At 46.4% G+C, this 25604-nt stretch overlaps 1 protein-coding gene across 3 annotated transcripts in view; it reads right to left on the bottom strand.

The window, feature by feature from the left end:
- CABLES1 (Cdk5 and Abl enzyme substrate 1) overlaps positions 1–25604 on the bottom strand; it is a 113682-nt gene that overhangs the window by 62544 nt on the left and 25534 nt on the right. For 2 of the 3 annotated variants that reach the window (XM_047827373.1, XM_047827374.1), the window contains exon 2: positions 3343–3414. In XM_047827373.1, the coding sequence (XP_047683329.1) occupies positions 3343–3414 (72 nt within the window). Of the gene's footprint in view, positions 1–2308; positions 2527–3342; positions 3415–25604 lie in introns of those variants that run through there. The other variant, XM_047827375.1, reaches the window with a different exon arrangement.

Genomic DNA, 25604 nt, shown 5'->3' with positions numbered 1-25604 from the left:
CCCAAGGTCCCCAATTGTCTCTCACACACACTGCAGAAGATTCTAGAGACATAGCCCCTGGAGAGAGGAGAATCTCTGAAAGCAGAAGGTTATGCTTCCTTTGGTTTCTGGATAGGGCCTAAGTATCCAGGAGTGTCCTCACACCCTTACCCTGCTTCCTCCCAAAAAGGAGAGCCTCCTGAGCCACCTAGACGGAGGGCAGTGAGCCAAGAGCTAGACTGTGGTGGTAGTGGATAGGTACTCCTGCCCCCAGCAGCAGGAAGCTGGTACCTAGCCCAGCCCAGAAGACAGAAGACCTGAGCTTCTCTCTGCCTCCCATGCCTGCAAAAAGAAGAGCTGTTTGTTACCCTTCAGGCTGGAACACAAACTACCCCCCCCCCATCTTCTGCTAGAACTGGAAGGTGGCAAAAGGGCCACAGGTGGTTTTGCCACTCACAGGGAAGGGAGGGGGCGTCAGTTAACATTTTATGGTGCAGTAGCCAACTGAGACAGGCTGAAAAATAGGAGCAGGTGGAGACAGCTGCCAAATTTGCCACCACTGAACTGAGGTTTTTCTGGGCACCTCGTAGCAATGTCCCAAGTCCTTAATACTAGGATACCAGGTAACCACCAGGCAGGCGGAAAACTCCTCAGTCTAAATACTCTGTGAATGCTTAATTCATTCTAGGTAGGTGCAGGACCCTAACTTACTAGCAAACTGTGATGTGCCAGAGACAAGCAAGCCTTTGAAAAAGATAACATATCAGCACATGATTATAAGGGAATATGCTATTAATCCAGCCTCTCCTTCAGCAAGTTGTTTGTTGTCATGCATTTTTTTTTTAAAGCATTCAACTCAACCACCAGAGAATCTAAGAAATGCTTTAAAAGAGAACTGTGGCATTAGCAACAATTGCCAAGGAAACTGGAAGACTAAGCACTCAGCTTGTGGCAGGTTAAGCAAAGAACGAATTAATTTCAGTACCCATTTAAAAACATACATTTTAAGTGATGCAAAATTAAATTAGGATAGAATTAAATTAAAAACTAATTTAATGAAAGATTAGCTCTTTCTTGTTAGCACTGATTACAGGATACACTTAATTATGCAAAAGGTTTTTAATAGATGCCTTGCAGCCATTTGTTCAATGTGCTGAGTTTAAAAGCAAGTTGGGCTAATAGCCTTCCACCCCCACAGTTCCCAAAACAGTTCAGTGTCATTGCTGGTACATTCATTTCACAAAACTGGGAGCTGGAGAGGACCTTAGAGATCAATTTCCCCTCCCCTCCCATTTTACAGATGGGAAAACTGAGGCCCCAGAGAAGCTAAATAAAATGTCCAAGGCCATAACCAGCTAGTAGAAAGATCAGACCAAGAATTCAGGCCCCCTGACTCCCAAACTAACATCCCTTCTATACCATGTCAATTTTACTTCCTAGGAATAAGTACATTTCTAAGGTAGTTATTATTTTTAATTCTAGTATAATTAACAGTGTTATATTAGTTTCAGGTGTACAATATACTGATTCAACAATTCCATACATCACCCAGTGTTCATCATTTCTAAGTAAATATTAGAACTTTTTTTAAGTTCAGAAAAGTCTAATAGGGAAAATAAAGCCTTCTCAAACTGCCCAAATTCCTTTGGTTTCAGACTTGTTTTTTAAATTTTATATTTACATGAGACTTTTTGGAATTCAAGTATAGTATTCTATAAGTAAGCATTGGATAAAGTTATAGTTAAGGCAGATAAGCCCTTTTCAGTATGCTCAAACGTGGTATGGTAGGGCCGAGGGGTAGAGGGCAGAGGATCAGCCTGAGAGATTCTGAGAGGAGGGTACAGAGGTGACCAAGCGGCATGTGACCAGAAACGTGACCAGAAACAGCACGTAGTTCCTCCTCGCCCTCCCCCACCCCTGCTGTAACCACCTGGAATCCCCAAGGATGCAGTAACATTTTTTTTTACCTGGTTTTCCTTGACTCACAGCTATCACACTGCTTTAACCGAGGCTTCTCACAGCCTCTAGAAATACCAGGAGCTTTTTAGTGCTATTCATTGATTTCCAGTTTGTGGCAGGAGTGACCTTACCTGCCCAAATGCCAAAGCCGCTCAGTGCCACCTGAGAACCTCTCTCCTCCACTCTCGAGGATTACTCTGGACCAGAGCCAGCTCCTTAAGTGGACTTTTCATGCAGCTTTTTGTACGGCTACTTCAGGAAAGAGCTTCTCTCAACATTTAATAGTAAGGGATAGAAGAACACTTGCACCCAAGCCACATTAATCCCACAGCCACATGCTCACCCTACGATGATCCCAGAGGTTACGTACGTTTTCAGAAAGACTTCAAAAGTGGCCCGGACTTTCTCTTTGGGATGACATCACCGGCGAGACTCACAGTCACCCAATACTTTCGATCAGATCCCCCCACCTGTCTATGCTCCACATTCCATCCAGGAGGTCTGTGGACAGGACTAACCCGGGAGTGAAACCTCCGGCGGGAAAGGGAACGGCTCCAGGGTGAGACCTATGCCGGCACCCTCCCAAATGCCCGCACTCCCCAGCCGTAGCCAGGGCCTAAAGCACAAGGTACGCAGACATGGATTCCGAAAGCTGGTGAGAGCCAATGGGAACGCACGTTCTCCCGCGGGCCTCCCTCTGCGCCATCAGCCACGCATGCCCCGTGAAACCTTGGCGCATGCCCTGTGAAGCCGCCGTGTTCTAGGCTGCCTCACCTCCTTCGGGAGCAGGCCAACCTAGCTCCCCTGCCGCAAAGACTAAAGGAGAAGTCCTGTGTGAATACCGGCTCCTTCACTGACGGAGGGCCAGGGGGACCAAGGCACAGAAGGGGGTTGGTGGTAAGGTGCAGGATTAGAGGAAGGAAAGCTGCCAGAGGCCTGGCACAGCTCAGCAACTGCCGTCACCCAAACACAGATGCCTCGCAAGCACCTTTCTAATCCCAATGGAAAAATCACTTTCAGCCCCAAAGAAGCTCCCAGGGCGATCCTAATTGAGTTTCCCCAGCAACTACTGATGGCACTTGCTAATGAAGTCCAGGACTTGATTACTGTGTCACTGAACCTAAGAAAAGCTGAGACAATAATGGGCTCGTCTTCATCAAGCAGGAGCTTTCAAATTGAAAAGCAAACAGCACCCAAATCCACATGCAAACTGCGCTTTTCCAATACATAACTGAGATTTAATAGTGCCCTAATGGTCCTCAGGGTTGGGATTTCCAAACTATGAGTCTGGAGATGAGGCCATTATTTTAAAATTTTAATTCTGTAGATTAAGGACAAAAAACAAAAAATCAAACTTTGCTGTATTGTAATGCAGGCCATTTACATGCAACAGTAAAAACTTACCTCCGTAGAGGGGCATTCTCCTCAATATCTTCCAGGGTTTCCAAGGATGATCTCTGGGAAATGAGGCGACGTCTGCAGAGAGAGGGAAAAACCTAGGAGTTAAAACCGCATTGTAAAATGGATCACACATTTCTGTAAATCTGAAACTGTTCTAAAAAATAAAAAAAAAAGACTTGACACGAGCTATCTTAAAGAAGCTGCCATGTTCCCAGCCTGCACCCTGAATGCCAAGCCCATCTTGCCTTGCTGAGTTCTGAGCATTCTCCCTGGTTAATAGGGCCGCTTTGTGGTGATCAGGGAAGGTGATCCTTTTATGCTAGGATTCCCTCAAAAAAGACAAGGTGCCTCTTATAGTATATAACTTGGATACTGTGTGCAGTTTTTCTAAAGCATTAGATAATACTGTTAAGTATTCAAATATCAGTGGTCTGAACCAGGTTAACTGATAAATACTAAATTTTAAAGTCATATTAAATAAAATCTGAAAATCATTAGGATGTGATAAAAAAAAAAAGTTGTGATCTCTGGAAGACATTACTCCTTTAGGACAGTTTCTCACACACCAGTAAGAATAGATATCAGGGCACGATTAGGCAAGATATGGACTCTTCCGGGCTGCTAAAGAATTGCAAACCATCTGCTAAAACCTCCTTAATCTAGTTTCTTTTGCCAGATTAAAATAAGAACAGGTCCTAGTTAACAGAATATCTGGTATAGGGACCAGGGTTGCATGGTGGCTGGTAACTTTACAACCAATCCATTTGAACAAAGACCATCATTTCATAATAAATGGTTTGGCTGAGGAGGGTGGATAGAAAAAATCCGATTGGGTCTTTACTTTGAAAAAAAGGGACTAAAATGAGAAGGATAAGCCTATTTTATAATACATTTGATAAAATTAGGTTAAGAAAATGCAGTTATAACCATGTTCTAATTTGTCCTAAAGAACAAAAAATGAAACATGTTTTAACTTCTGTCTTGTGTGTACTTTTTCTGAACAACTACCTTTCGCTTTATGTTTTACTTTTAATAAGATAATCAGAAAGGTCATTTTTGCCAACTATTCAAGGGCTTCATCAATTTTTGAAGAACCTTTCTTAATGTTTTGGTATCAAATCCTTTCTAAAGCAGTCATCTAGAACAGTCTTTGCTCTTCAACAGTAAGCGGGCATTCTCTCAGACCTTCATTTGTCCGTGTGGGAGCACCAAGAGTTCTATAACGCTACCTTCAGTGTCTTCCTGACACACTGGACCTTTTGCAAGATCTGCAGTGTCACTCTGCAACTGACTTACAGTAAATTTCCATTTCCATCGTATTCCCAGATTTCTAACAGTCAGCCCAGACCTGAGGCAATGGTTGTGAGGAGACAATGGTCTTACCTGAGAGAGTCCACAGGTGCTGAGGGGGACGGGAACGGATTTTATAGTTTATAAGTGGCCAATTCATTAGTAAGGGGGACTGTTGTGCACAGCCCCATAACTTCAGGGACTCAGCTATCCCAGGGCCCCTGTGACAACACCTTGCAGCTGTGGTTTTGACATATCTGGACCCTCAGTTGACGCACAGCCCTTCTGGGTACTATATTTGCTTGGTACAGAGTCCCAGGCTGGTATAGGGCAGATACCCAGTCAGTCATACCCCCCCACATCACAGCTCTAGGGGATCGGGCCCCCCGCATTCCCCATCCAGAGGCAGGTGGACTTCCACAAGGACCATGCACTCTGAGTCAGACAAACTCAGGTTTCAGTCCTGGGGTTCAGGAGCTTTGGATATTTAGAAAAGTCCTTAATCTTTGAGCCTCAGTTTCCTCATCTATGAAATAGGAAAAGGAGAATAACTAAGAAACAGAGAGTCCCTGGCACAGGACAAAAAATGATCAGTAGCTACTTTTTTTTTTTTTTTTTTTTTTTTTTTTGAGAAAGAGACAGTGCGAGTGGGGGAGAGGCAGAGAGACAGGGAGACACAGAAACCGAAACAGGCTCCAGACTCCGAGCTGACAGCACAGAGCCCGACACGGGGCTTGAACTTATGAACCCTGAGATCATGACCTGAGCCAAAGTTGGACACTCAACCAAAAGAACCACCCAGGCACCCCGCTACTGGGTTTTTCATGACACGCCAGTTCCCCCCCACTGAGGCTGCACTCTGACCTGGCACCTCCCCCACCATTCCCTCATCCCAGCCCAACTGTCTAGGATTAGGCTGGCTGTCCTAGCTCTGGCCCCTCCTCCAACCCCAGTCAGTAGCCGGGGCACTCAAAATGCCTTGTGCCTGAGCCCACGAGCAGCACATGCTCCTTCAACACCTACCTATACCCTCTAAGCATAACTACATGGCACCTTTGCTGATGCATTGGTCATCTATAAAATCAGCACCCCCAACCTTCTCACTTAACACCAGTATTCTCCTCCACAGCTAGAAGGGAGTCACTGAAATGTTTAGTCTGTTGATCTCTGGATAATCTTATGACTTTTTAAATCAAAAGTCAAATATTAAGTATGCACACCTAAATTGTCATTAGACCTAATTTACATCCACAGGCCTATAAAGTATAGGTTTCAGATCCTGGAAATCTCAACAAATTCTGTTACACTCTGAGCCTTCTTTTGTGGAACAGCATTTTCAGACGGCCAGTAAATAGACATTTTCATGTTCTGCACAATCTACAACCAGGGTGGGTGACAGAGCAACCTCAAAGCCTCCTCCCCTCCTACAATTATCCTAACAGAGGTCCACTGAGAAGTTCTGGGGTTGGCTCCTTGGGGAGCAAAGATACAACCCAAGGCCCCAGCAAAGGCCAGGCTTGTGCATTTTCTCAACACACCCTGTGCTGACCCACACAAACTATGAGCCTGACCTGTGGGGAACACAGAGCAGACCCAGGCTGGACTCCTGCCCTCAAGCAGCTCATATTCAAGGGGGAATCCATGGAACAACCTCCAAGGAATTTCATTAATAACCCCTCAATCTCCTCCAGCATTTGGGGCTGCCTCCCATGCTCTCCAAGAACGGCATGGCCAGCACTCCAGCTGCAAATGCCAAGTGAATCCCATGGTGAACACACGAGACCCTTGTGGGCAACTGGGACCCCACAGGCTCTCGTCCAACATTGAGACCAGGATGTTCACCCTGGAAAGATAGGTCTGTTCACAAAAGCACACAATCTGATAATTTCCCTATCAAAAAGCTGCCTGCAGCTCTTCCTATACCAGAAAAGAAAGGTGCTTATTTGAAAAATAACCAAATTCAAATATATCTTTCCATACATTTATGAGGATTTTTAAAAAGTAATCTGTAGGGGCGCCTGGGTGGCGCAGTTGGTTAAGCGTCCGACTTCGGCCAGGTCACGATCTCACGGTCCGTGGGTTCGAGCCCCGCGTCAGGCTCTGGGCTGATGGCTCAGAGCCCGGAGCCTGCTTCCGATTCTGTGTCTCCCTCTCTCTCTGCCCCTCCCCCGTTCATGCTCTGTCTCTTTCTGTCCCAAAAATAAATAAACGTTGAAAAAAAAAATTAAAAAAAAAAAAAAAGTAATCTGTATGCCCAACATGGAGCTTGAATTCACAATCCTAAGATCAAGAGTCACATGCTCTACTGACTGAGCCAGCCATGTGCCCAGGATTTGTTTTTTAAAAGTCAATACATTTGATATTCTCTTCATGAGCTGAACAGGTATAGTTTCTCTCTCTCTCTCTCTCTCTCTCTCTCTCTCTCTCTCTCACACACACTCTCACACACACACACACACACACACACACACACACACACACACAGGAATTTAAGGTCTGGATTCCTTAAAGGGGAAAAAAAAAAATCCCCAAACCCAGATACGTACTTGTTCCTCTAAATTCAGTGGATGTGACTCCCTTCTTCATGAATGGGACCAAACAATCTGCACTTGACCCTTGAACACCACAGGACTGACTGTGCAGGTCCACTTACATGTGAAGTTTCTTTGATAAACACCAAACGGTACTGTAAGTGTATTTTCTCTTCCTTATGATTGTAACATTTTGTCTCTAGCTTCCCTTATTATAATACAGTATATAATGCATATAGCATTCAAAATATGTGTTAGTCGACTATTTGTTATCAGTAAGGCTTTAGTCACCAATAGGCTATTAGTGGTTTGGGGGGAGTAAAAAATAACATAACAAATCTTCCACTGCGCACTGGGGCAGGGGAAGGGGGGGGGCAGTGCCCCTAAACCCCCATGTTGTTTAGGGTCAACTGTTTGTTTGTTTTTTTTGTTTTTTTTTTTTTTTAAGAGAGAGAACAGATAAGGACAAGGGCAGAAGGCCAGGGGAGGCAGCAGAAGGAGAGGGGGACAGAGAAAGAGAGAGCAAGAAAGAAAGAGAGAGAGAGAGAGAGAGAATGAATCTTAAGCAGGCTCTGCGCTGAGCATGGAACATAGGGCTCAATCCCATGACCCTGAGATCATGACCTGAGCAGAAATCAAGAGTTGACACTCAACCGACTGAGCCACCAGGCGCCCCTAGGGTCAACTGTATTCTTTGAGATGGACACACAGAGTCTGCAAAGAACATTATGGTCAAAAGGCACCATGAAAACAAAAATGCAGTGCCTGCCCTTCCCACATAAAATAAGCCTTTGTTCACTGCCACGAGGGCATGCCCCGTGGTGTTAACCCAGCAGTGCTCATCTCTGCCCCTTGTTAGATCCTTTCAAGGTATGTAATAACCTCTCCCTTTGCTTTCTATCTCCGAAAGCCTGAAATGGAAGAGAAAGCTTAGGGAAGGTGGCCAAGCTTCACCGGGCACTTTTCACCCTGCAATCTGCCTCATAAACTAAGTCCATTACCATGCAAACTCCTCCTCATCAGGCACAGTTAACAAGCAGGGGTCTTCGCAGGTTTTAATGACTGAAAAAGAATACTTGGCCTTCTTCTTAAGCAAGTAGACATTAAGTAAGAGCCCAAGCATTACGTGTGGACATGGTCGAATGGGAAGAGTCCATGACTGGTCCTCAGGGCGAGTCGTCAGAACTCAAGGTTCCCTGCCCAGTCTGACGGTCATGATTTGGGCCTTTCCACACTGTCCCTTAACACTTTTGAGGCCAACGTGGCTCACATTCAACGACTGTACATGCCAGCCTCCCTAAAGTCCCCAGTATCTTTCGAACGCTGGACTCTGTCTAGATAAGGAAATGCTAATTCATGACAAGACTGCCTATCTGGATACACCTACCTGGACCAAATTAATCCACTTTATCATTAGGGCTGATGGTTCACTGCAGAGGAAGTCACTGTGAGCTCCTGGGACCCAGGGCTGGTTATAATAAATCCACTTACACTGAAAACTTAAGGAAAGGTCACTAGGAGAAGAGAAAAATATCACACAGAAAAACAAGTGACCGGGCTAACAGGGGACTGGACAAGGGAAGACCCAGGGCCAGGATTCTGAAAGTGTCTTTTAGGCACCAAAATGTCAGCAGCTCCACTTTCAGGGCAAGAGCAATGACTACCCACACAAACTGATGGGGTGGGGCAAGTGGGCCCAGCCGCCTGGCCACCCTCAAAGTCTTGGCCATACCTATTGCCGGCCCAGTCAGCAGTGATTCTGGGGACCCCAGGAGAGTAAGGGGCAAGGTGGGAGCCGTGCCCGGGACATCTTCATCAGAGCTTCTGGAAAAAGGCCATCTCTTCTTAGCAGAGTAAGCAGAGTATCTCATAGAGAGAGAGAGAGAGAGAGAGAGAGAGAGAGAGAGAGAGAGAACACGCTGATGTGGGCAGGGGGGCAACTGCCCAAAGAACCTCACCAGAGCTGGACTCTGGGCTCGCTGCTGTCCCTGCTGATCAGTGAGGCCAGGCAGGGTCATCCTGGGCCAGATGATCAAGGCCAATCCCCCTATGGGGTGACCTGAAGAAGCAGCTTGGCCCAAAAGCCAACATTAGGCAGAGGGCACCACAGGGGACAGCATGTGACACTGACAGGACCAGCATTTGACAAGGAAAATGGCCCCTGGCCTTAGGCTCAGTGTCAAATGAGGGAGTAAGGCTGGATCAATGCTCTCTCCCTTGACTGCCCACCAGAACCCTGGGGCCCGTTAAAAATCTGAGATCAAAACATGAGTTTTGAGAGCAAGAAGGGACGTACGCCATCTGGGCCAACCAATGCTATCCTAACAAAAAGGCAATTTCCTCTGTGGCTCCAGTTTTCCCCCATGTAAGGAGCCCCCTTCCTGGCTATAAGATGGGCCACTGGCAGGCACAGTTATGTCTTCACACGTGTGAAGAAGTGAGGGCATCACGGATACCTGCTACACAGCTAATGGGCAAGCTGAGGTCATGGCTACCTCAGATCCGTTCAGACAGTTATTATGACCCAAAAAAGGAAAAACACAACAACCATAAAAATAACCTATTAACATGGTCACAAGACATGTGCACACTTGTAGTTTATTTGCTTTGTTACCTATGTCTGTCTCTCTCTCCCTCAGACAAAACTGAACCACACTAGACAATAGGCTGGCTTAGGGAAGGGACCACTTTTGTGGCCTAGGGATGGAGCATGTTCAGCAAACAGTAGGTACGCAGTTCAGGCTGGCTGAATGCAACGACAAACTCCATCAACAGGCAGGTGGGTTCTTACAGACTTTTCCCAGAAAGCACCTGACCTTCCACTCAATGCTTTTCTATGCACAACTATTGGTAGGCTCTTCCTATTCAATATATGAATTCCCAGTCTGGTCAACAGAAGCCAGAAGTCACCCTCAGGAAGCTTCCCAATGCCTCACTGCAACAGGAAGTAGAGGGAGACAGCAGACGCTTATCTAGTGGGACGGTGGGAAGGGAGAAGGGACAGCTGGGCAGTTGGCAGGTAGAAGACGTGATGTTTAAAATGAGTTTCTTCTCTTTGAGCTTATTAAACATTCATTTTCCCAAGTGGAATTTGTACTGCTTTTGTGACTATAAAAGTAATATATCTCACTGTAAAAAAAAAAAAAAATCAAATCAGGAAATGTATGAAGTAGAAACTAAGAAATGAAAAGCAAACCCCAAGGGCCAGAGGACACTCTTTATACGTCTGGTGTATGTGGGGGCGCCTGGTGGCTCAGTCAGTTAAGCATCCGACTTTGGCTCAGGTCTTGATCTCACAGTTCATGAGTTCAAGCCCCGTGTCGGGCTCTGTGCTGACAGGTCAGAGCCTGGAGCCTGATTCACATTCTGTGCCTCCCTCTCTCTCTGCCTCTCCCCCACTCACTCTCTCTCAAAAATAAACAAGCATTAAAAAAAACAAAAACAAAAAAACCCAAGAGTCTGGTGTATATCCTCTCAGGCTCTTTGCTAGTTCCACATCTAATTATAAATGTAAATATAAAGATTTGTCAATGATTGAAACCACGGAAAGGAAAAGCAAGGGGTGGAAAGGAAAAGCAAGGGCAGTGGGAACAGCACTCCGCCTTGGGATAAAGCTGCACTTTGTCTCCATCACTGGGGACACTTGCAGCATCTGAGCAGGATAGAAGAATGGGAGCCAATAGGGAATCCAGGATTCTCTCCCAGGCTGGGCAGCCGTCCCTAGGGCTGGGTACCCTGTTCTCTGGCTATGGACCAGCAAGCAAGAAAGGCGGTGGTCAGCAGAGATGGGAGGAGAGGGATCAAGGGCCACCAGCGGAAGCAAGAAGCAGGGCTCCAACCTCACCTCGAGGCCTGATCCCGATGTCCACAGGTTCACAATGTCAACCTGCAGGTGTGGGAGCAGTGGTCTGAGATATTTCTGGGGTCTCAGAAAACTCTGAAGACTATCAGGATACAGACCCCCTTCCCCAGGTAAAGCTGGTGGTGCCCGGCTGTGGGCAAGGAGACAGGGCTGGACATGAAGTCCCACTTCAACCAAGAGACTACGGGAGCCTTCATCTCCTAGTCTTCTTTTCGGACTTAGAGTTCAAAGCTTCCAAGGGGCCCAATTATGGCCCAGCAAGACAGGGAGCCCACTAGCCTAGAAACTAGCTGACCTTTTTAGCAGATAGAAAATCTCTGTAAAATGTCCTGAAATCCTACCCTGTTTTCTTGTATCTCCACATCACAGACATATTCTTTTGTTCTAAAAATAGCGCTCAGCTCATGCAGAAAAGGTGTTCTTGGAAAGCAGAGTCTAAATCTATAATTGGTAAACTTATTTACTATGGGAGCCTACTACTTAAAGGAACCCTAGGGAGAAGAACCTCCATATATCCAAGTATTACACTTTCATTGATATCTTTTGTGAAAATGCTGGTTTTCAAACAGTAGGCTCTCTGAAAGCCAAGTGCACCTCTAACATGCACTCCCTTCATTTCTCTAACATAGCTCTGAGTTGTTAACACCACGACATCATGAGCTTACTCTCCAGATTCAGCAACTAAGTTATGATAATTTCGTTCATGATTTGGCAAATGTCAAAGTCAAGATTCCAGATGCTCCTTTAGCAGAAGTCAAATTAGAGTGTGCTCAGTGAAGAAGCAAACTTCTTCTCCACCAATACGTATGCGTTCACAGATGAAGAAAGAAAAGTCAGCTGTCACCTCTTAAAAGAAGCTACATCCATAGTCTTAGAGCAAAATTGGCCATAGCTTTAGCACAAAGACATGTTTCTTAGAGCCATGCTTAATTCTGCTTTCCATGGATCTAAAGCATTGTCCAGCAGCAAAGGTGGTGATGGACTCATCATGGCCCTTACGTGCTCACCTGGCAACGGCTGCCTGTCAGACTGTGGAGGAAATCCCAGAGGAGAGCCACGAAATCTGCCATCACGGTGGCAGACTAGCTGGGCCCGGACACCAGGCTGGGGTGATCCACTAACACCCTACTGGGCCAGTCAGTCCTTGCAATGCCTGTGAGCAAAAGGCACACAGTTGGCTTGCCTGTGCAAGGAAAAACCTCCTTTGCCCATAACAGCTTGTGTGCCTAAAGCCAGATCCATACCCCATACCTGGGATACAGACAGAAACATGCAACCCCCCTCCCCTGGCAGATCATGGAAGTCTTCCTTGTAAAAGAAGGAAAACAGATTATCTTAAGAAAAGGAAGAATGGAAACGGACTTTCAAAGTGGCTATGTTTTTTTTTTTAATTTTTTTTCAACGTTTTATTTATTTTTGGGACAGAGAGAGACAGAGCATGAACGGGGGAGGGGCAGAGAGAGAGGGAGACACAGAATCGGAAACAGGCTCCAGGCTCTGAGCCATCAGCCCAGAGCCTGACGCAGGGCTTAAACTCATGGACCGCGAGATCGTGACCTGGCTGAAGTCGGACGCTTAACCGACTGCGCCACCCAGGCGCCCCCAAAGTGGCTATGTTTTAAAGCTTGTAGCTGATGAATCAGGCAAAAATCAAATTTTAAAATCCATCCACTAAGTGTTGCAATCAGCTTGTTCAAATAAGATCTGTTTCTACATTTTTATACGCAGGTCAAGAAAGCAACTTTAAATGTTTCCAGAGAATACAAAGGCACTGGGCTTCCTGAGTTTACTTTCGCTTCAAAGCTCTCATCAAACTCAACAAATCCTGGAAAACCAAGGTGTGAGGTCATCTTGGTATTTAGGGCTGTTCGGAGACAGACCTGTTGGCAGGATTTAGTAACCGGCCAGGTATTCACTCCTCAGAGGCCTGGGTCCACCCTGCCCACCACCACCCTAATCTTACAAAACACCCTTTCCATCACGTCATTCCCCAGTATGAAGATCCACGACGATTCCCTCTGGGGACAAGTTCAAACTGCCCTGACAAAGACAGTGGACAGGGAGGTCAGAAGACAGCAGTCTGACACAGCACACTGGCTACCGCAAGGCACCGGTCCAATCTCCTGGGACATCCTCCAGGTATCAGGAAATAAAGGGGCTGGCCAGGGCCACAGGCTCAGTGACAGTGCTGCATCCTAATCCGGGCCCAGCCTCATCCTGGAGGGAAGGGAGGGGACTTGCCCTGCAGCTGGAGGGAACAAGGTGGCCAAATGTGCAAAAGCAAAAACCAAAAGCAGGCTTATAGGTTGAAAAGAAAAAAAAAATTAGGATCCAGAGAGGTTTGGGGTTTGTGTGGCTGAGAGATAAGTGATGCTGTCCTTGCTATGAAACATGCTAGATACCAATGAGGGGGTGGTGGGGAGACAAGGGGGACCAAGCCCCGACAGGTTGAGGGTGGGAAAGAGACACGAGCAATGGAAAATGACTCAAAAATAAAAGGGTTGGCTTCAGCCTGGAAGAAAATAGCTCTGTCAATCTAATGTAACCAGTGCAAGAAGCACAGTGCCAACTCACATATGTTCTGGATAGCCTTCAGAATTCAAGCCCTCAAATCCAGGTGTTCTCTGCAGAAGGGATTCCCTGAGCCAGGTGGGAAGGGTGACTGGGAATCCAGCACCTGGTCCAGAGTTTAAGGCCAGCACAGACTAGGTACAGAGTACGGGGGAGACAAGGGAGGGCATGAGTGAGCTCAAAGGAGAACCGAGATTTAACTGGGAAGAGGCAACCAGACTATTGTGGGAGAGTCAAAAGGTAAACTCAGAGTGGATTTCTCAGACACATGCCTTACCAGGGCTGAACAGGATGGGCCACCAGGTAAGTAAGCACAAGACATAGAGGGATCCTCTGAAGCAAAGTCAGGGAAGAACCTATAAAAGGAGCCAGGAAACAGGCCCCCGATAAGACGGACAGGGTCGGTTCCAGGAGGAGCTGGACCAGATGGGTGGGGCTGGGGTTGGCACCACACAAGTGTGTGTGCAAGCACACTCGTGCAGCATTTCCTTCTGACACCAGAAGAACAGAAGAGGTGCAGGAACACTGCAGGGCTTCGGATGGGAGAGGAGGGTGCAGATGCAGAGGCTGGGGTCGCTTCCTCAGAAAGAGGCTGACTGTAACCGTTTCCTGAGCCTTCTGAAGGCCCACGAGCACCGAATCGTGTCTGATGGACATCTCAAGCCTCTTCAGGAAGCGTGTTTCATCCCAGACCCTCTTCTCTGCACTCAGGACGGGGCCTTCTCTTAAATACTCCACGCTGACAATGGCCTGGGCATGGGTGACCGCACCTTTCTTTCCCAATCACTAGGAGGACTTACTGGTCCCTTTGCAAGAATGCCTACGCAGGTGAAAGACTTTCTAAGCCAGATACATACGTATTTTCCATTCAAAAGCAAAATAAGGGCTCTCTACGCCCGGCTCTGTGGGGTCTGCCGCACAAAGACTGGGGTGCACACACCCCAGGAGAAAGCCCAACTCTGCCGACAGGTGCACTCTTCTCCCAGGCGTCCCAGTTCCGGAAAGGTGAGAGGTCAACGGGAGCTAACTTAATTAGAACCAGCAGGAAGTCAGGCAGGCTGGTTACTTCCACATCAGTATTTAAGACCTTTAGGAAGCTGCCTTCCAGCATAATCGCTCCCCTGAGTTTCTCCCTTGGTTTCCAGCTTGACCTTTCCCTGTTCCAAAGGGCCTTCAGTAGAAATGGATTTTGACAGCTCAGAAACAGCATGCAATTATTTATAGCAAATTCAGGATTGATGGGGTTTCATCAATCTTTATTTTCTAGTTTTTCAGATTAACCTCAGCCCACGCTCAATAGCAGTTTATGGAAACAAAGATTGATGCTTCCTTGTCCACCCGGCTCCAAAGCAATTACGTCCTTTTTCCTAACAAGGGGCCCAAGTGATCTCATTCCTTTCTGGAAGGCTTTTTAAAAATGCCTGCTCCTCCTTCACCATGATGTTTACTCCCTTTATGGAAGCTGAGAGGAACCGGGGACTTCCGAATCGGCCTCATAACAGGTTTATCGGGCAAGGAATGCCTCAAGGGTCACCAAATCTTAGTTCAACAGAAAACTCAGAATCTGCTTCACCTGCTCTTCATCCTTCCAAATCCTACAGGTGTGGAACCACCTGCTCTGTGAAGCTGCCCCTGACTGTTTCGGAATTCCTACATTTGGTATCTTCACCGTATTAGGAAATACTCCTATCTAGACACTTGTAGAATGATTTCATTCTTATTTTACACCCTGTATCTCCAACCAGACTGCCAGTACCCTGAAGACACATAACTAGGTCTTCTCTTCTTTGAAACCCCTTTAATAACTGTGTTACTTTGTCATAGTAAGTACTCAATAAATGCTTAAGTACAGCAGGGGCAACTGTTTGCAGCTACAGGTGGCCCACGCGAGGCGACGATGGATCTTAACTGCTCCTGGGAGTCAGATTAACATCGCTCTGGGGGACTTTCCCTGAGACCCTTGGCAAGCCAACAGAAGCCAAAGCCATAATGGGAATGAGGTCCAAAACCAAAGCTGGGACCTCAGAGTTTGTCAGATCACTGAGGTTCAAACTTTTGAGCAGCACATTTTTTTTCAAACGAATCTATGTCAAATCCCAAAATATAAAACAAATTATAAATTTTATAAATTGACCATATAAAATGTACTTATAACTCAACCACTATTAGAGCTATTTTGATGTACAAACAATATGAAACCAGGAATTATGGATGACATTTCTACTCTTAAGATCATTAGCATCTAATTTGCTTCTTTGGTCTTGGTTGTACAGTACAGAGATAATCTCAATTGACACAGATAAGTATGTGCCTATGGTAACCATTTCTAAAAATCTCAGGACCCAATTCAATTAAAAAGATGTGGCAGGTGAAGCTTAGTTACAAAAAAATCAACTTACTCTGGCAGCAGAAATTAATTAATGCATAATTAATGTACAGATGGTCACCCATGTGATAGGGTTATAGAACACTATTAGTTTATGTTTTACTGCAATTTTTTTTAATGTTTTATTATTTTTGAGAGAGAGAGATAGAGTGCAAGCGGGGAAGGGGCAGAGAGAGAGAGGAAGACACGGAATCAGAAGCAGGCTCCAGGCTCTGAGCTGTCAGCACAGAGTCTGATGCAAGGCTCGAACCCACGAACTGTGAGATCATGACCTGAGCCAAAATCAGACACTTAACCAACTGAGCCACCCAGGTGCTCTTACTGCAATTTTTAAAAACATTTTATATACAACTACTTATATTATACATTATGCATATATTAAATATATATTATATACAACGATATATATACATGCACTGTTTGTACATCTTTTATTGTGTATGTATATATTATACAACGTAAATTATACCTCAAAATGTTAAACACAGAATTACCCCATGTAAGTGGCAATTCCATTCCTAGATGTAATCCAAGAGAAACGAAAGCATACCCATGCAAAAAACTTGCACGTGAATGTTCAAAGCAGCATGATTTACAACAGCCAAGATGTGAAAACTACCCAAACGTCCAACAACGGATGAACGGATGAGTAAGATGCAATATTACACAGCCATAAAAAGGAATGAAGAACTGGAGCACCTGGGTGGCTCAGTCAGTTGAGCATCTGACTCTTGGTTTCGGCTCAGGTCGTGATTCCAGGGTCATGGGATCGAGCCCCATGTTTGTCTCCATGCTCAGGGTGGAGCCTGCTTAAGATTCATTCTCTCTCTCTCTCTCTCTCTCTTTCTCTCTCTCTCCCCCCCCATTGCCCCTCTCCCCAGCTCTCGCTCTCTCCCTCTAAAATAAACTTAAAAATTTTTTTTAATAAAAAAAAATAGAAAGGAATGAAGTACTGACACATGCTACAAAATGGATGGACCTTGAAAACATGATGCTAAGTGAAAGAAGACACAAGAGACCACATATTGTGGGATTCCAATTTATATGGACTGCCCAGAACAGGCAAATCTGTCCAGACAGTACATTAGTGGTTGTCTAGGGCTGGGTGTGGGAAGTAGGGGGAATTGGGAGTGGCTGTTAATGGCCACAGGGTTTCTTTTTTGGGATGATGAAAATGTTCTAAAATTATACAATGGTGGGCACCTGGGTGGCTCAGTCAGCTAAGTGTCCGACTTTGGCTCAGTTAATGATCTCACAGTTTGTGGGTTCAAGCTCCGCATCGGGCTCTGTGCTCACAGCTTAGAGCCTGGAGCCTGCTTCAGATTCTGTATCTCCCTCTCTCTGCCCCTCCCCTGCTCATGCTCTGTCAAAAATAAATAAACATTAAAAAATTTTTTTAATTACACAATGGTGATAGTTGCACAACTTAGTGAATATGCTAAACCCACCGAACAGTATACTTTAAATGGATGGTGGTGTGAATTGCAACTTAATCACGCTGTTAAAATACTTACATATGATATATAAATGTTAAGATATGTAAGCTATCTAGGTAGAAAAATATGATTGGGGGAAAATAAATCAACCGCTTATGGAGCTGCTAGGGCTCTTGCTGAGATCCTTGAAGCTCTAGGGAACACAATGTTGAAAACTATTGATCCGGTTCAATTTCTCTCAACCAGGGCTACGGAGACGGAGAGCTTGATGGACCGCCCAGGCCAGAGCCAGACGGTAGGAGAGCCAGGGTGCAGACTACCTCACCCACCTCACTACAGGGCTGGTCCCTTTCGTTTTTAATGGGGGTTGAACTGCTCCTTTTGGTTTGTGTCCAGCCCACAGCAACAGGCAGCGGGTGGGAAGGGAAGGTGGACCCAGGCTGACTTGCTTCACCCACCACCTGCTGACTGCCCACCCCCCCTCTTTCTCCCTGCAGGCCAAACAGGCAGCCTCCCTGATGTACACATCAAAGTGTTGTTTGTTTGGAGCTCTGAGACTTCAATTTCCCTAGCCTCTAAAGGAAGCCACACTTGCAAAGAACTCTTTTTATTAAAGGCTGATCCTGTTTTCTAGGAGAGAACCAGAGAGCACTTTCAGGCATCCAAGAAGCAAGACGGAAGACAATACCCGCTCTAAGGTCCTTCTGTGTTCCTGTCAGCATCTGGGGAGGTAGTTTAATTTTTTAACAGCTCTTTCGGAGCCCTTTGAAAATATATTATTAGCACATCTGCCTCATTGTATAGGTAATTAGCAACCACAGTTCTAATTACCAGGCTGTTCAGGAAAGGTTTCCAAAGTGAATTTGTGGCACAAGAGCTGTGCCTAAAACCACATGAATATTCACTTAGATGTAACTGGGTTCAACAGCAGTTGAATTGCATTCTTTGCAAGAGCCTGTCCCAGGGGTCTGAATGGCCCCTCATTGGCAGGGCTTCCGCGTGATACCGCGTGGTTATTGTGGAAAATAAACTATTCGTAACAACCTGCAAGGTGGGGGATACACTGTTTGTAACCAATGTTTTCAGAAAGCAGTGGGCTAAAATAAATGCAATCAGCTACCATTTTATTTCCCTAAGGATGTTCAGTGGTGTCATTCTTTAGCACAAGATCCTTAAACCTGGGTGCCTGACCTCCTAGGGGTTCTGTGCACTTTTAAAACCAGAGGTGAAGTATGTATGTGTGTATGTCCATATGCCCATTTTCCACTCTTTTCTAAAAGAAAGTCTACGTGATCCCAAGAAAGATTAGAGACCACTGTTCTCAAGCAAAGGCTGGTGTTAATGGGGTGGCAGGGGAAACAGGCAGGGCTCCAGATCCAGCCGTCTCTATTATATGAATCTAAGCAAGATGGCATTGTCGGCATTATTAGTGTCACCATCACATACACACAAGTGTTCACAGTCCTAGGTGTCAGGGACAAAGAAGAGTGAAGAACCTTGGTCCCTGTTCTGGGTGGCTCCTGACATAGTATGGAGACAGGGCAAACATAGCTCTAAAACTTCCAGATTACTCTCAGAGGCCAGAGCTTGGAATGCAGGTGAGCTCTGAGCTGTGCCCATTCGGCAGGGACACAAGGCCAATGGAATCGTGGGGAACCAGAAGTTCAGGGAAGGTACGTGTGGTGGGTGGAGGTCTGGTGGGGGCCAGCCCCAGGTGGCTGGGGTCAGGGAGTGGCAGAAACTGAGGGATGACATCAGACTAGAAGTGAGAGGGCCTGGGTGGCTCAGTTAAGCATCCAACTCTTGATTTTGGCTCAGGTCATGGTCTCACAGTTCATGAGATCAAGGCCTGCATTGGGCTCTGCACTGACAGCATGGAGCATGCTTGGGATTTTCTTTCTGTCTCCCTGCTCTCTTTCTCAAAATAAATAAACATAAAAAAAAAAAAAAAAAAAAAAAAAAAGAAGTGAGAGCCCTCTCTGAAAGCTGGGTAGATTCCTAAAAATCACAAGGAAAAATAATAACACCTTGATCTGTCATAAGTTAGATAATAACAAAACAGAAAAACTTCGTACAGCTTTACCAAGAAATAGAGGCACAAATAAAAAGACATGCAGGGCTGACAAGAAAAGCATATATACCATGGGAAGGTTCAATGCCACACCTTCTCCCACACCACCTGGGACAAAGCTCACCAGGATTATAAACCATCCTTTGGGTATGCATTCAACCATTCATTCATCACTTGTTACACACCTGAGACAAGGTGCTGGGGAATCCAGGATGAAAAGAGCATAGTGTTGCCTTCAAGAACAACCTGGCAGAGGGGCGCCTGGGTGGCTCAGTTGGTTAAGCATCCGACTTTGGCTCAGGTCATGATTTCACAGCTCGTGGGTTCGAGCCCCATGACAGGCTCTGTGCTGACAGCTCGGAGCCTGGAGCTTGCTTCCGTTTCTGTGTCTCCCTCTCTCTGCCCCTCCCCTGCCCATGCTGTCTCTAAAATACAAATAAACATTTAAAAAAAAAATTTTTTTTTTTTAAAAAGAACAATCTGGTGGCGAGACACATTAGGAGAGAATTTAAAAAATGGAGAATGCCCCAACAGGTGTGTTCAAGGTGTCGTGGGAGCAAGAAGGAGGAAAGACCCTTGCTCAGGCTAGGTGGGGCCAAGGAGGAGCAAACCAGGGAAGTCTTGCTGGGTGTTAGCACTGAGAGGGACCTAAGGCGATCACTAATCCAGGTGAGGGGACTGCCCAGCTGCCCAGGTCACATGTTAGCAAAGCCCAGGAGACACCCATCATGTGCAACACTATCTGATCATCCCTAAAGGGAAGTGCAAACTCTTGCCTTCTTTGCAGCCAACACATGTGAAAAAAGGTTTTCATCTTTGCTCTATAACCTGAAACAGCCCTGCTCAGTCTGAGACATTCTGTTCCTGGATTCGGACACGTGTCCTTCAAACCTGAAGCCCGTCAAGATTCAGGACAAGTAAGGCTCACTCTGATGCTGGTCTGTGCCTATTAAATTGGCTCTAAGATTTAATGCCTCATAATCATCAAGAGCCCATTTCCCCAGGTTCATAAAAACCCAGCAGTTGGCTTCTGCATTTAGACTAATAAAAAGCATGGGGGGCATAAAGGGAACCAAGGCCCATCAACATGCTGCCTAAGGAGCCTTGGCTGAGTGGTCTTAGAACCCAGAAACATGGAGTAGAAGGCTTGGAAGCATCCCTGCCACCCAACCCTCCAGAGGCCAAAGCGAAGGTGTGGAAGAAAGGGGACAGTCACGCTGAGGGTGCTCAGACATTCCTTCCAACAGCACTAAGGCTCTCAGGAGGAACATCACACCAGATCAAAATGCTGACAGATCCTGGTTACACTTCTATTTCATCTTCTGAACATTACATACCAAGCACTCTGCCAAAGGCTTTATAGATATCTTGGTTTACTTTTTTAAATTAATGTTTATTTATTTTTGAGACAGTGTGCTGGCATGAGCAGTGGAAGGGCAGGGAGAGAGAAAGAGAATCCCAAGAGGGGTCCCAGCTGTCAGCTCAGAGCCCGATATGGGGCTCGAATTCAGGAACTGTGAGATCATGATCTGAGCCGAAATCAAGAGTCAGATGCTTAACCGACTGAGGCACCCAGGTGCCCCTCTGTGTGTGTGTGTGTGTTTGTGTGTTTTAGGGTTTTATTTATTTTTGAGAGAGCACAATCAAGGGAGGGGCAGGTGCAGGGGATCTGAAGCAGGCTCTGTGCTGACAGCAGCAAGCCCAATTATCGGGCTTTGAACTCATGAACCACGAGATCATGACCTGAGCCATGCAGGTGCCCCCCTCTTTGTGTTACTTCTAACCACATCCCTGTAAGGTAGGTACTACTCTGACTTCCATTTTACAAATGGAGAAACTGAGGTCCCAACATGGTGTGTAATTTGCCCAAGGCCTCAGAGCCAGGAGGTGGTAGGTAAGGAACGGGGCAAGGTCTACACTACACAGTCTGAGGTGGCACTTTGGAAAGGCAGATTCATTCTCGTGTCTCGCCTCTTCCAGAACTACGGCTCACAAGAAGGAGTGGGGCTGTCTTCCAGAAGGGAGCCGGGAAGGATGGAAGGCTGCTCGGTGATCCCTCCCTCCCACAGGGCTGGCTGACCCACTCAGGGCCACCGCCAAGCCAGGCAGGAGCCACCTGCCTTGAGGCCACCCGTGACCCCACAGTCAGCTGGCTCCAATTAGGGGAAACCAACAGAATTTCAAAGGAGTCTCGGGAGAATCTCTGCAGGTCACATATACCACTTCAAACCCCCTCACTACTTATGTGAGCACTGGGACATCTGTCCCACAGTCCTTTCAAATTCTGATGAGTTCTCCAGAAGTTTATTTCAAAAGAAGTGAAGCTCTTTCTGTCTCTGCTACCTTTGAAAGCTCTTTTAGCTTCAAACAACTTCAAAGTTTACTTTCCAATGAGAGCTATTTTGCCAAAGAAATAAGAAAGTTTTACCCAACTGGGGAAGAATGATGGGTTTTCAAAAAATTAACTTTGGAACTTTGGACTGGGCCAAGGCAAGCTTTGCTCTTGGAACTCTAAGGCTCCATGAACAGAATAACTGTTTTCCTGACAGAGGCAGCTTCTTTGTAAAAGGTCTGGCGTTACGGGTTTAATGTATTTAACCACCAGACCAGGGTTTTAGGCGGCTGGAGCCTACTGGAGACCCTGTGTCACGGGTACCTGTTGTGGGGTCGGGGGGACCCTCCAGCACAGACGTGCTCATGCAAACGTCTGACTGCTCTTCTGCCGCAGGACAGCCTGGTCCTTGTTGTCATCGGCAGGGATGTGGAGGGGGAGCTCCTCCTGAGGAAGCAAGCGGAGGGGCCAGGGACTCTTCCTCCAGGTTCGACAGGCAGCCCCAGTCTGGAGCGCAGCTTTGCTCTCTGCCTTGCTTTTTTCTGCCATTAAAACGTTTTTTTATTGGGGCGCCTGTGTGGCTCAGGCAGATAAGAGTCCAACTCTTTGATTTAGGCTCAGGCCATGATCTTAAGGTTCATGGGATCAAACCCCACGTCGGACTCCAGGCTGACAGCGCAGAGCCTGCTTGGGGTTCTCTCAGCCCCTCCCCTGCTTGTGCACATAGACGTTCTCTCTTAAAAAAACAAAACAAAACAAAGAAAAACTTTTTTTTTCTTTTTTTAATTTTTTTTTTTCAACGTTTGTTTTATTTTTGGGAAAGAGAGAGACAGAGCATGAACGGGGGAGGGGCAGAGAGAGAGAGAGACACAGAATCAGAAACAGGCTCCAGGCTCTGAGCCATCAGCCCAGAGCCCGACGCGGGGCTCGAACTCACGGACCGCGAGATCATGACCTGGCTGAAGTCGGACGCTTAACCGACTGCGCCACCCAGGCGCCCCAAGAAAAACTTTTTTTATTGTGATAAAATTTGCGTAACATAAAATTGCCATGTCAGCCATTTTTAAGTGCACAATTTAGTGGCATTAAGTACATTCACACTGTTATGCCACCATCAGCAGCATCTATCTCTGGAAATTGTTCTTTCCAAACTGAAACACTGCGCTCTTATTAAACACAGACTCCCTAGTCCTCCCCCCACCCCCGCCCCCCCCTCCCTGCTGGCAACCCCCACCCTACTTCCGGTCTCTGATTTCTGACTAGGTCAGGTACTCCATGTAACTGGAATCACTCAGCATTTGTCCTTCTGTGTCTGGCCTATTTCACTTAGCACAATGTCCTCAAAGTTCATCCACTTCATGTATGTGTCAGAATTTCCTTCCTTCTTAAGGCTAAATAGTAGGTTCAGCCTTAGTAGTTTCAGCTATTTGGTTGAGATATGCATCCATTGATAGAGACTTGGGTTGCTTCCACTTTTTGATTTTTGTGAATAATGCCACAATGAATACGAGTGGGCAAATACCTGAGTTCCACGCCTGTTTTTTTTTTTTAATGCTTATTTTTGAGAGAGTACGCATGAGTGGGAGAGAACCAGGGAGAGAGAGAGAGAGAGAGAGAGAGAATATCTGAAGTAGGCTCCATGCTGTCAGTGCAAAGCCCGACATGGGGCTTGAACCCACAAACCTTGAGATCATAACCTGAGAGGAAGTCTGATGCTCCACCACCAACTGAGCCACCTAGGCCCCTCCCCCCCCCCTTTTTTTTTTTTAACTCTTAAAGAGCAAATTGGCAACAGTCCCATCAGATACCTCAAGGGTTGCCCTTGGGTGACCCTGAGGGGCCTCAGGTGTGAAAGGGGCAGCAGTAGTCCCAGGAGCTGCCACCGTCTGTCCTGCCCACAGCCATGGCTGTCACCCAGAGAGCTGTCAGCTCAGCTCTACAGTGTTGATGAGAAACTGCCTGTTGCTTCTAAGCGTGAGAATGGACAGAAGGGCACAAGCCCTTGCATGCCCCGGTACCTTTGCACATCCTTCCACTCCCCCAGACACACCCTTCCTTCCAATGAGGGCAAACAACCTGCTGAGCTCCCCCAGGGCATAACTTAGGGTGCAGGGGCTCAGGTTTGGAATGGCCCCTTCCCTCCTCCCTCTTGCCTCTCTTTGCAGACAGAGCCCTGCCTTGCTCCCATTGTCTCCTGAGCATTGCTGTCACTGCAGCCCTGCACCTTCCCAGTGAATTTTCTTGACTAGCTCTCTAAGTGATTCACAGGTCCTTAAGTCCAGAACTAATTCATATTAGGTGTACAGTAAACCCCTGAAAAATGACTGAACAAAATAATCAGCACCTCACAAATCCCCAAGACAATCAGCACCAAATTAACACTATACAGATTACAACCAGAATCTAACCAATATGATTTCCATAAGGATGGCACCTTGCTAACCTTTTAAAGAGGAGTATTTTGAATGAATGAGCTAATAAAACCGCCAAAAAAAGGAGGCATCTGGTAAATAAGACAGACTCTGAATTTCCAAACAGCTTTTGAAAAAACTAGGGGCGCCTGGGTGGCGCAGTCGGTTAAGCGTCCGACTTCAGCCAGGTCACGATCTCGCGGTCCGTGAGTTCGAGCCCCGCGTCGGGCTCTGGGCTGATGGCTCAGAGCCTGGAGCCTGTTTCCGATTCTGTGTCTCCCTCTCTCTCTGCTCCTCCCCTGTTCATGCTCTGTCTCTCTCTGTCCCCAAAAAAATAAATAAACGTTGAAAAAAAAAATGAAAAAACTGGCCTGCTGCTGGCCTGAGGATTCTCAGTGCGGGTGGTGAGGGGATGGTCCCAGGCTTATACAGGTTTCCAGCCACGTGAGAGGAAACATCCCCAAGTCTCCCAAAGAAGTCTGGAAAGTTTTTCATTTTTTTAAGTGAAAAAAAAAAAAAAAAAAAACAGACATGGAATTGAAATTACCATTAAGCAAACAGAAAAATATTAAAGCATACTCCCGGGAGATTAGGGATAATAATTTCCGCTGATAGTGATCTTGAGATTAGCTTTATAGAGTGAATCAAGCACCAGGCAGTGAATGAACGATCTGGTTTCTATTTCCAGCTTCCCCCGTCCTGGTTAAGTCATTCAGACCTAACTTCTACTCCTTGTTTTTTCTACTGTAAAATGAGGGAAATGCCACTCTCTCTCCTCCATTAAGATCTTCAGCAGAGAAATCACGCTCCACACAGAACTCACAAGACACCTGACTCCCACGGTGTCACCTCCACCGAGAGAATTCAAGACATTTCTGAGAATGCACTGCTACCCAGGCACCAACAGTCACACTCAGGATATGATTTAATGACAAGGGAGGGTGTTCACAAAGGCTTCCTCAGTGAAAGAAGAGAAACTTACAAATCAGTATGTGCAGTTTAGGGGAGGGGCAGCGAGAGGGAGAGACAGACAGAGAACCCAAAGCAGGCTCCAGGCTCCAACTGTTGGCACAGAGCCCAACACAGGGCTTAAACTCAAGATTTTGGGCTTAAACTGTAAGATTGTGATGCTTAACTGACTAAGCCTCTCAGACGCCCCCCTAGTATTTAATAAGAGAGGATACAGGGGCACCTGGGTGGCTCAGATGGTTAAGCATCTGACTCTTGATTTCAACTCAGGTCATGATCTCACAGTCTGTGGGATTGAGCCCAGGTCGGGCTCTGTGCTGACAGCAGGGAGCATGCTTCAGATTCTCTCTCTCCCCACCTCTATGTCCCTCCCGTACACGTTCTCTCTCTCTCAAAATAAACATTA

This window comes from Prionailurus viverrinus, chromosome D3, assembly GCF_022837055.1.
Source record: "Prionailurus viverrinus isolate Anna chromosome D3, UM_Priviv_1.0, whole genome shotgun sequence".
In the NCBI taxonomy this organism is placed as follows: Eukaryota; Metazoa; Chordata; class Mammalia; order Carnivora; family Felidae; genus Prionailurus; species Prionailurus viverrinus.
This window is presented reverse-complemented; position numbering and strand designations above follow the sequence as displayed.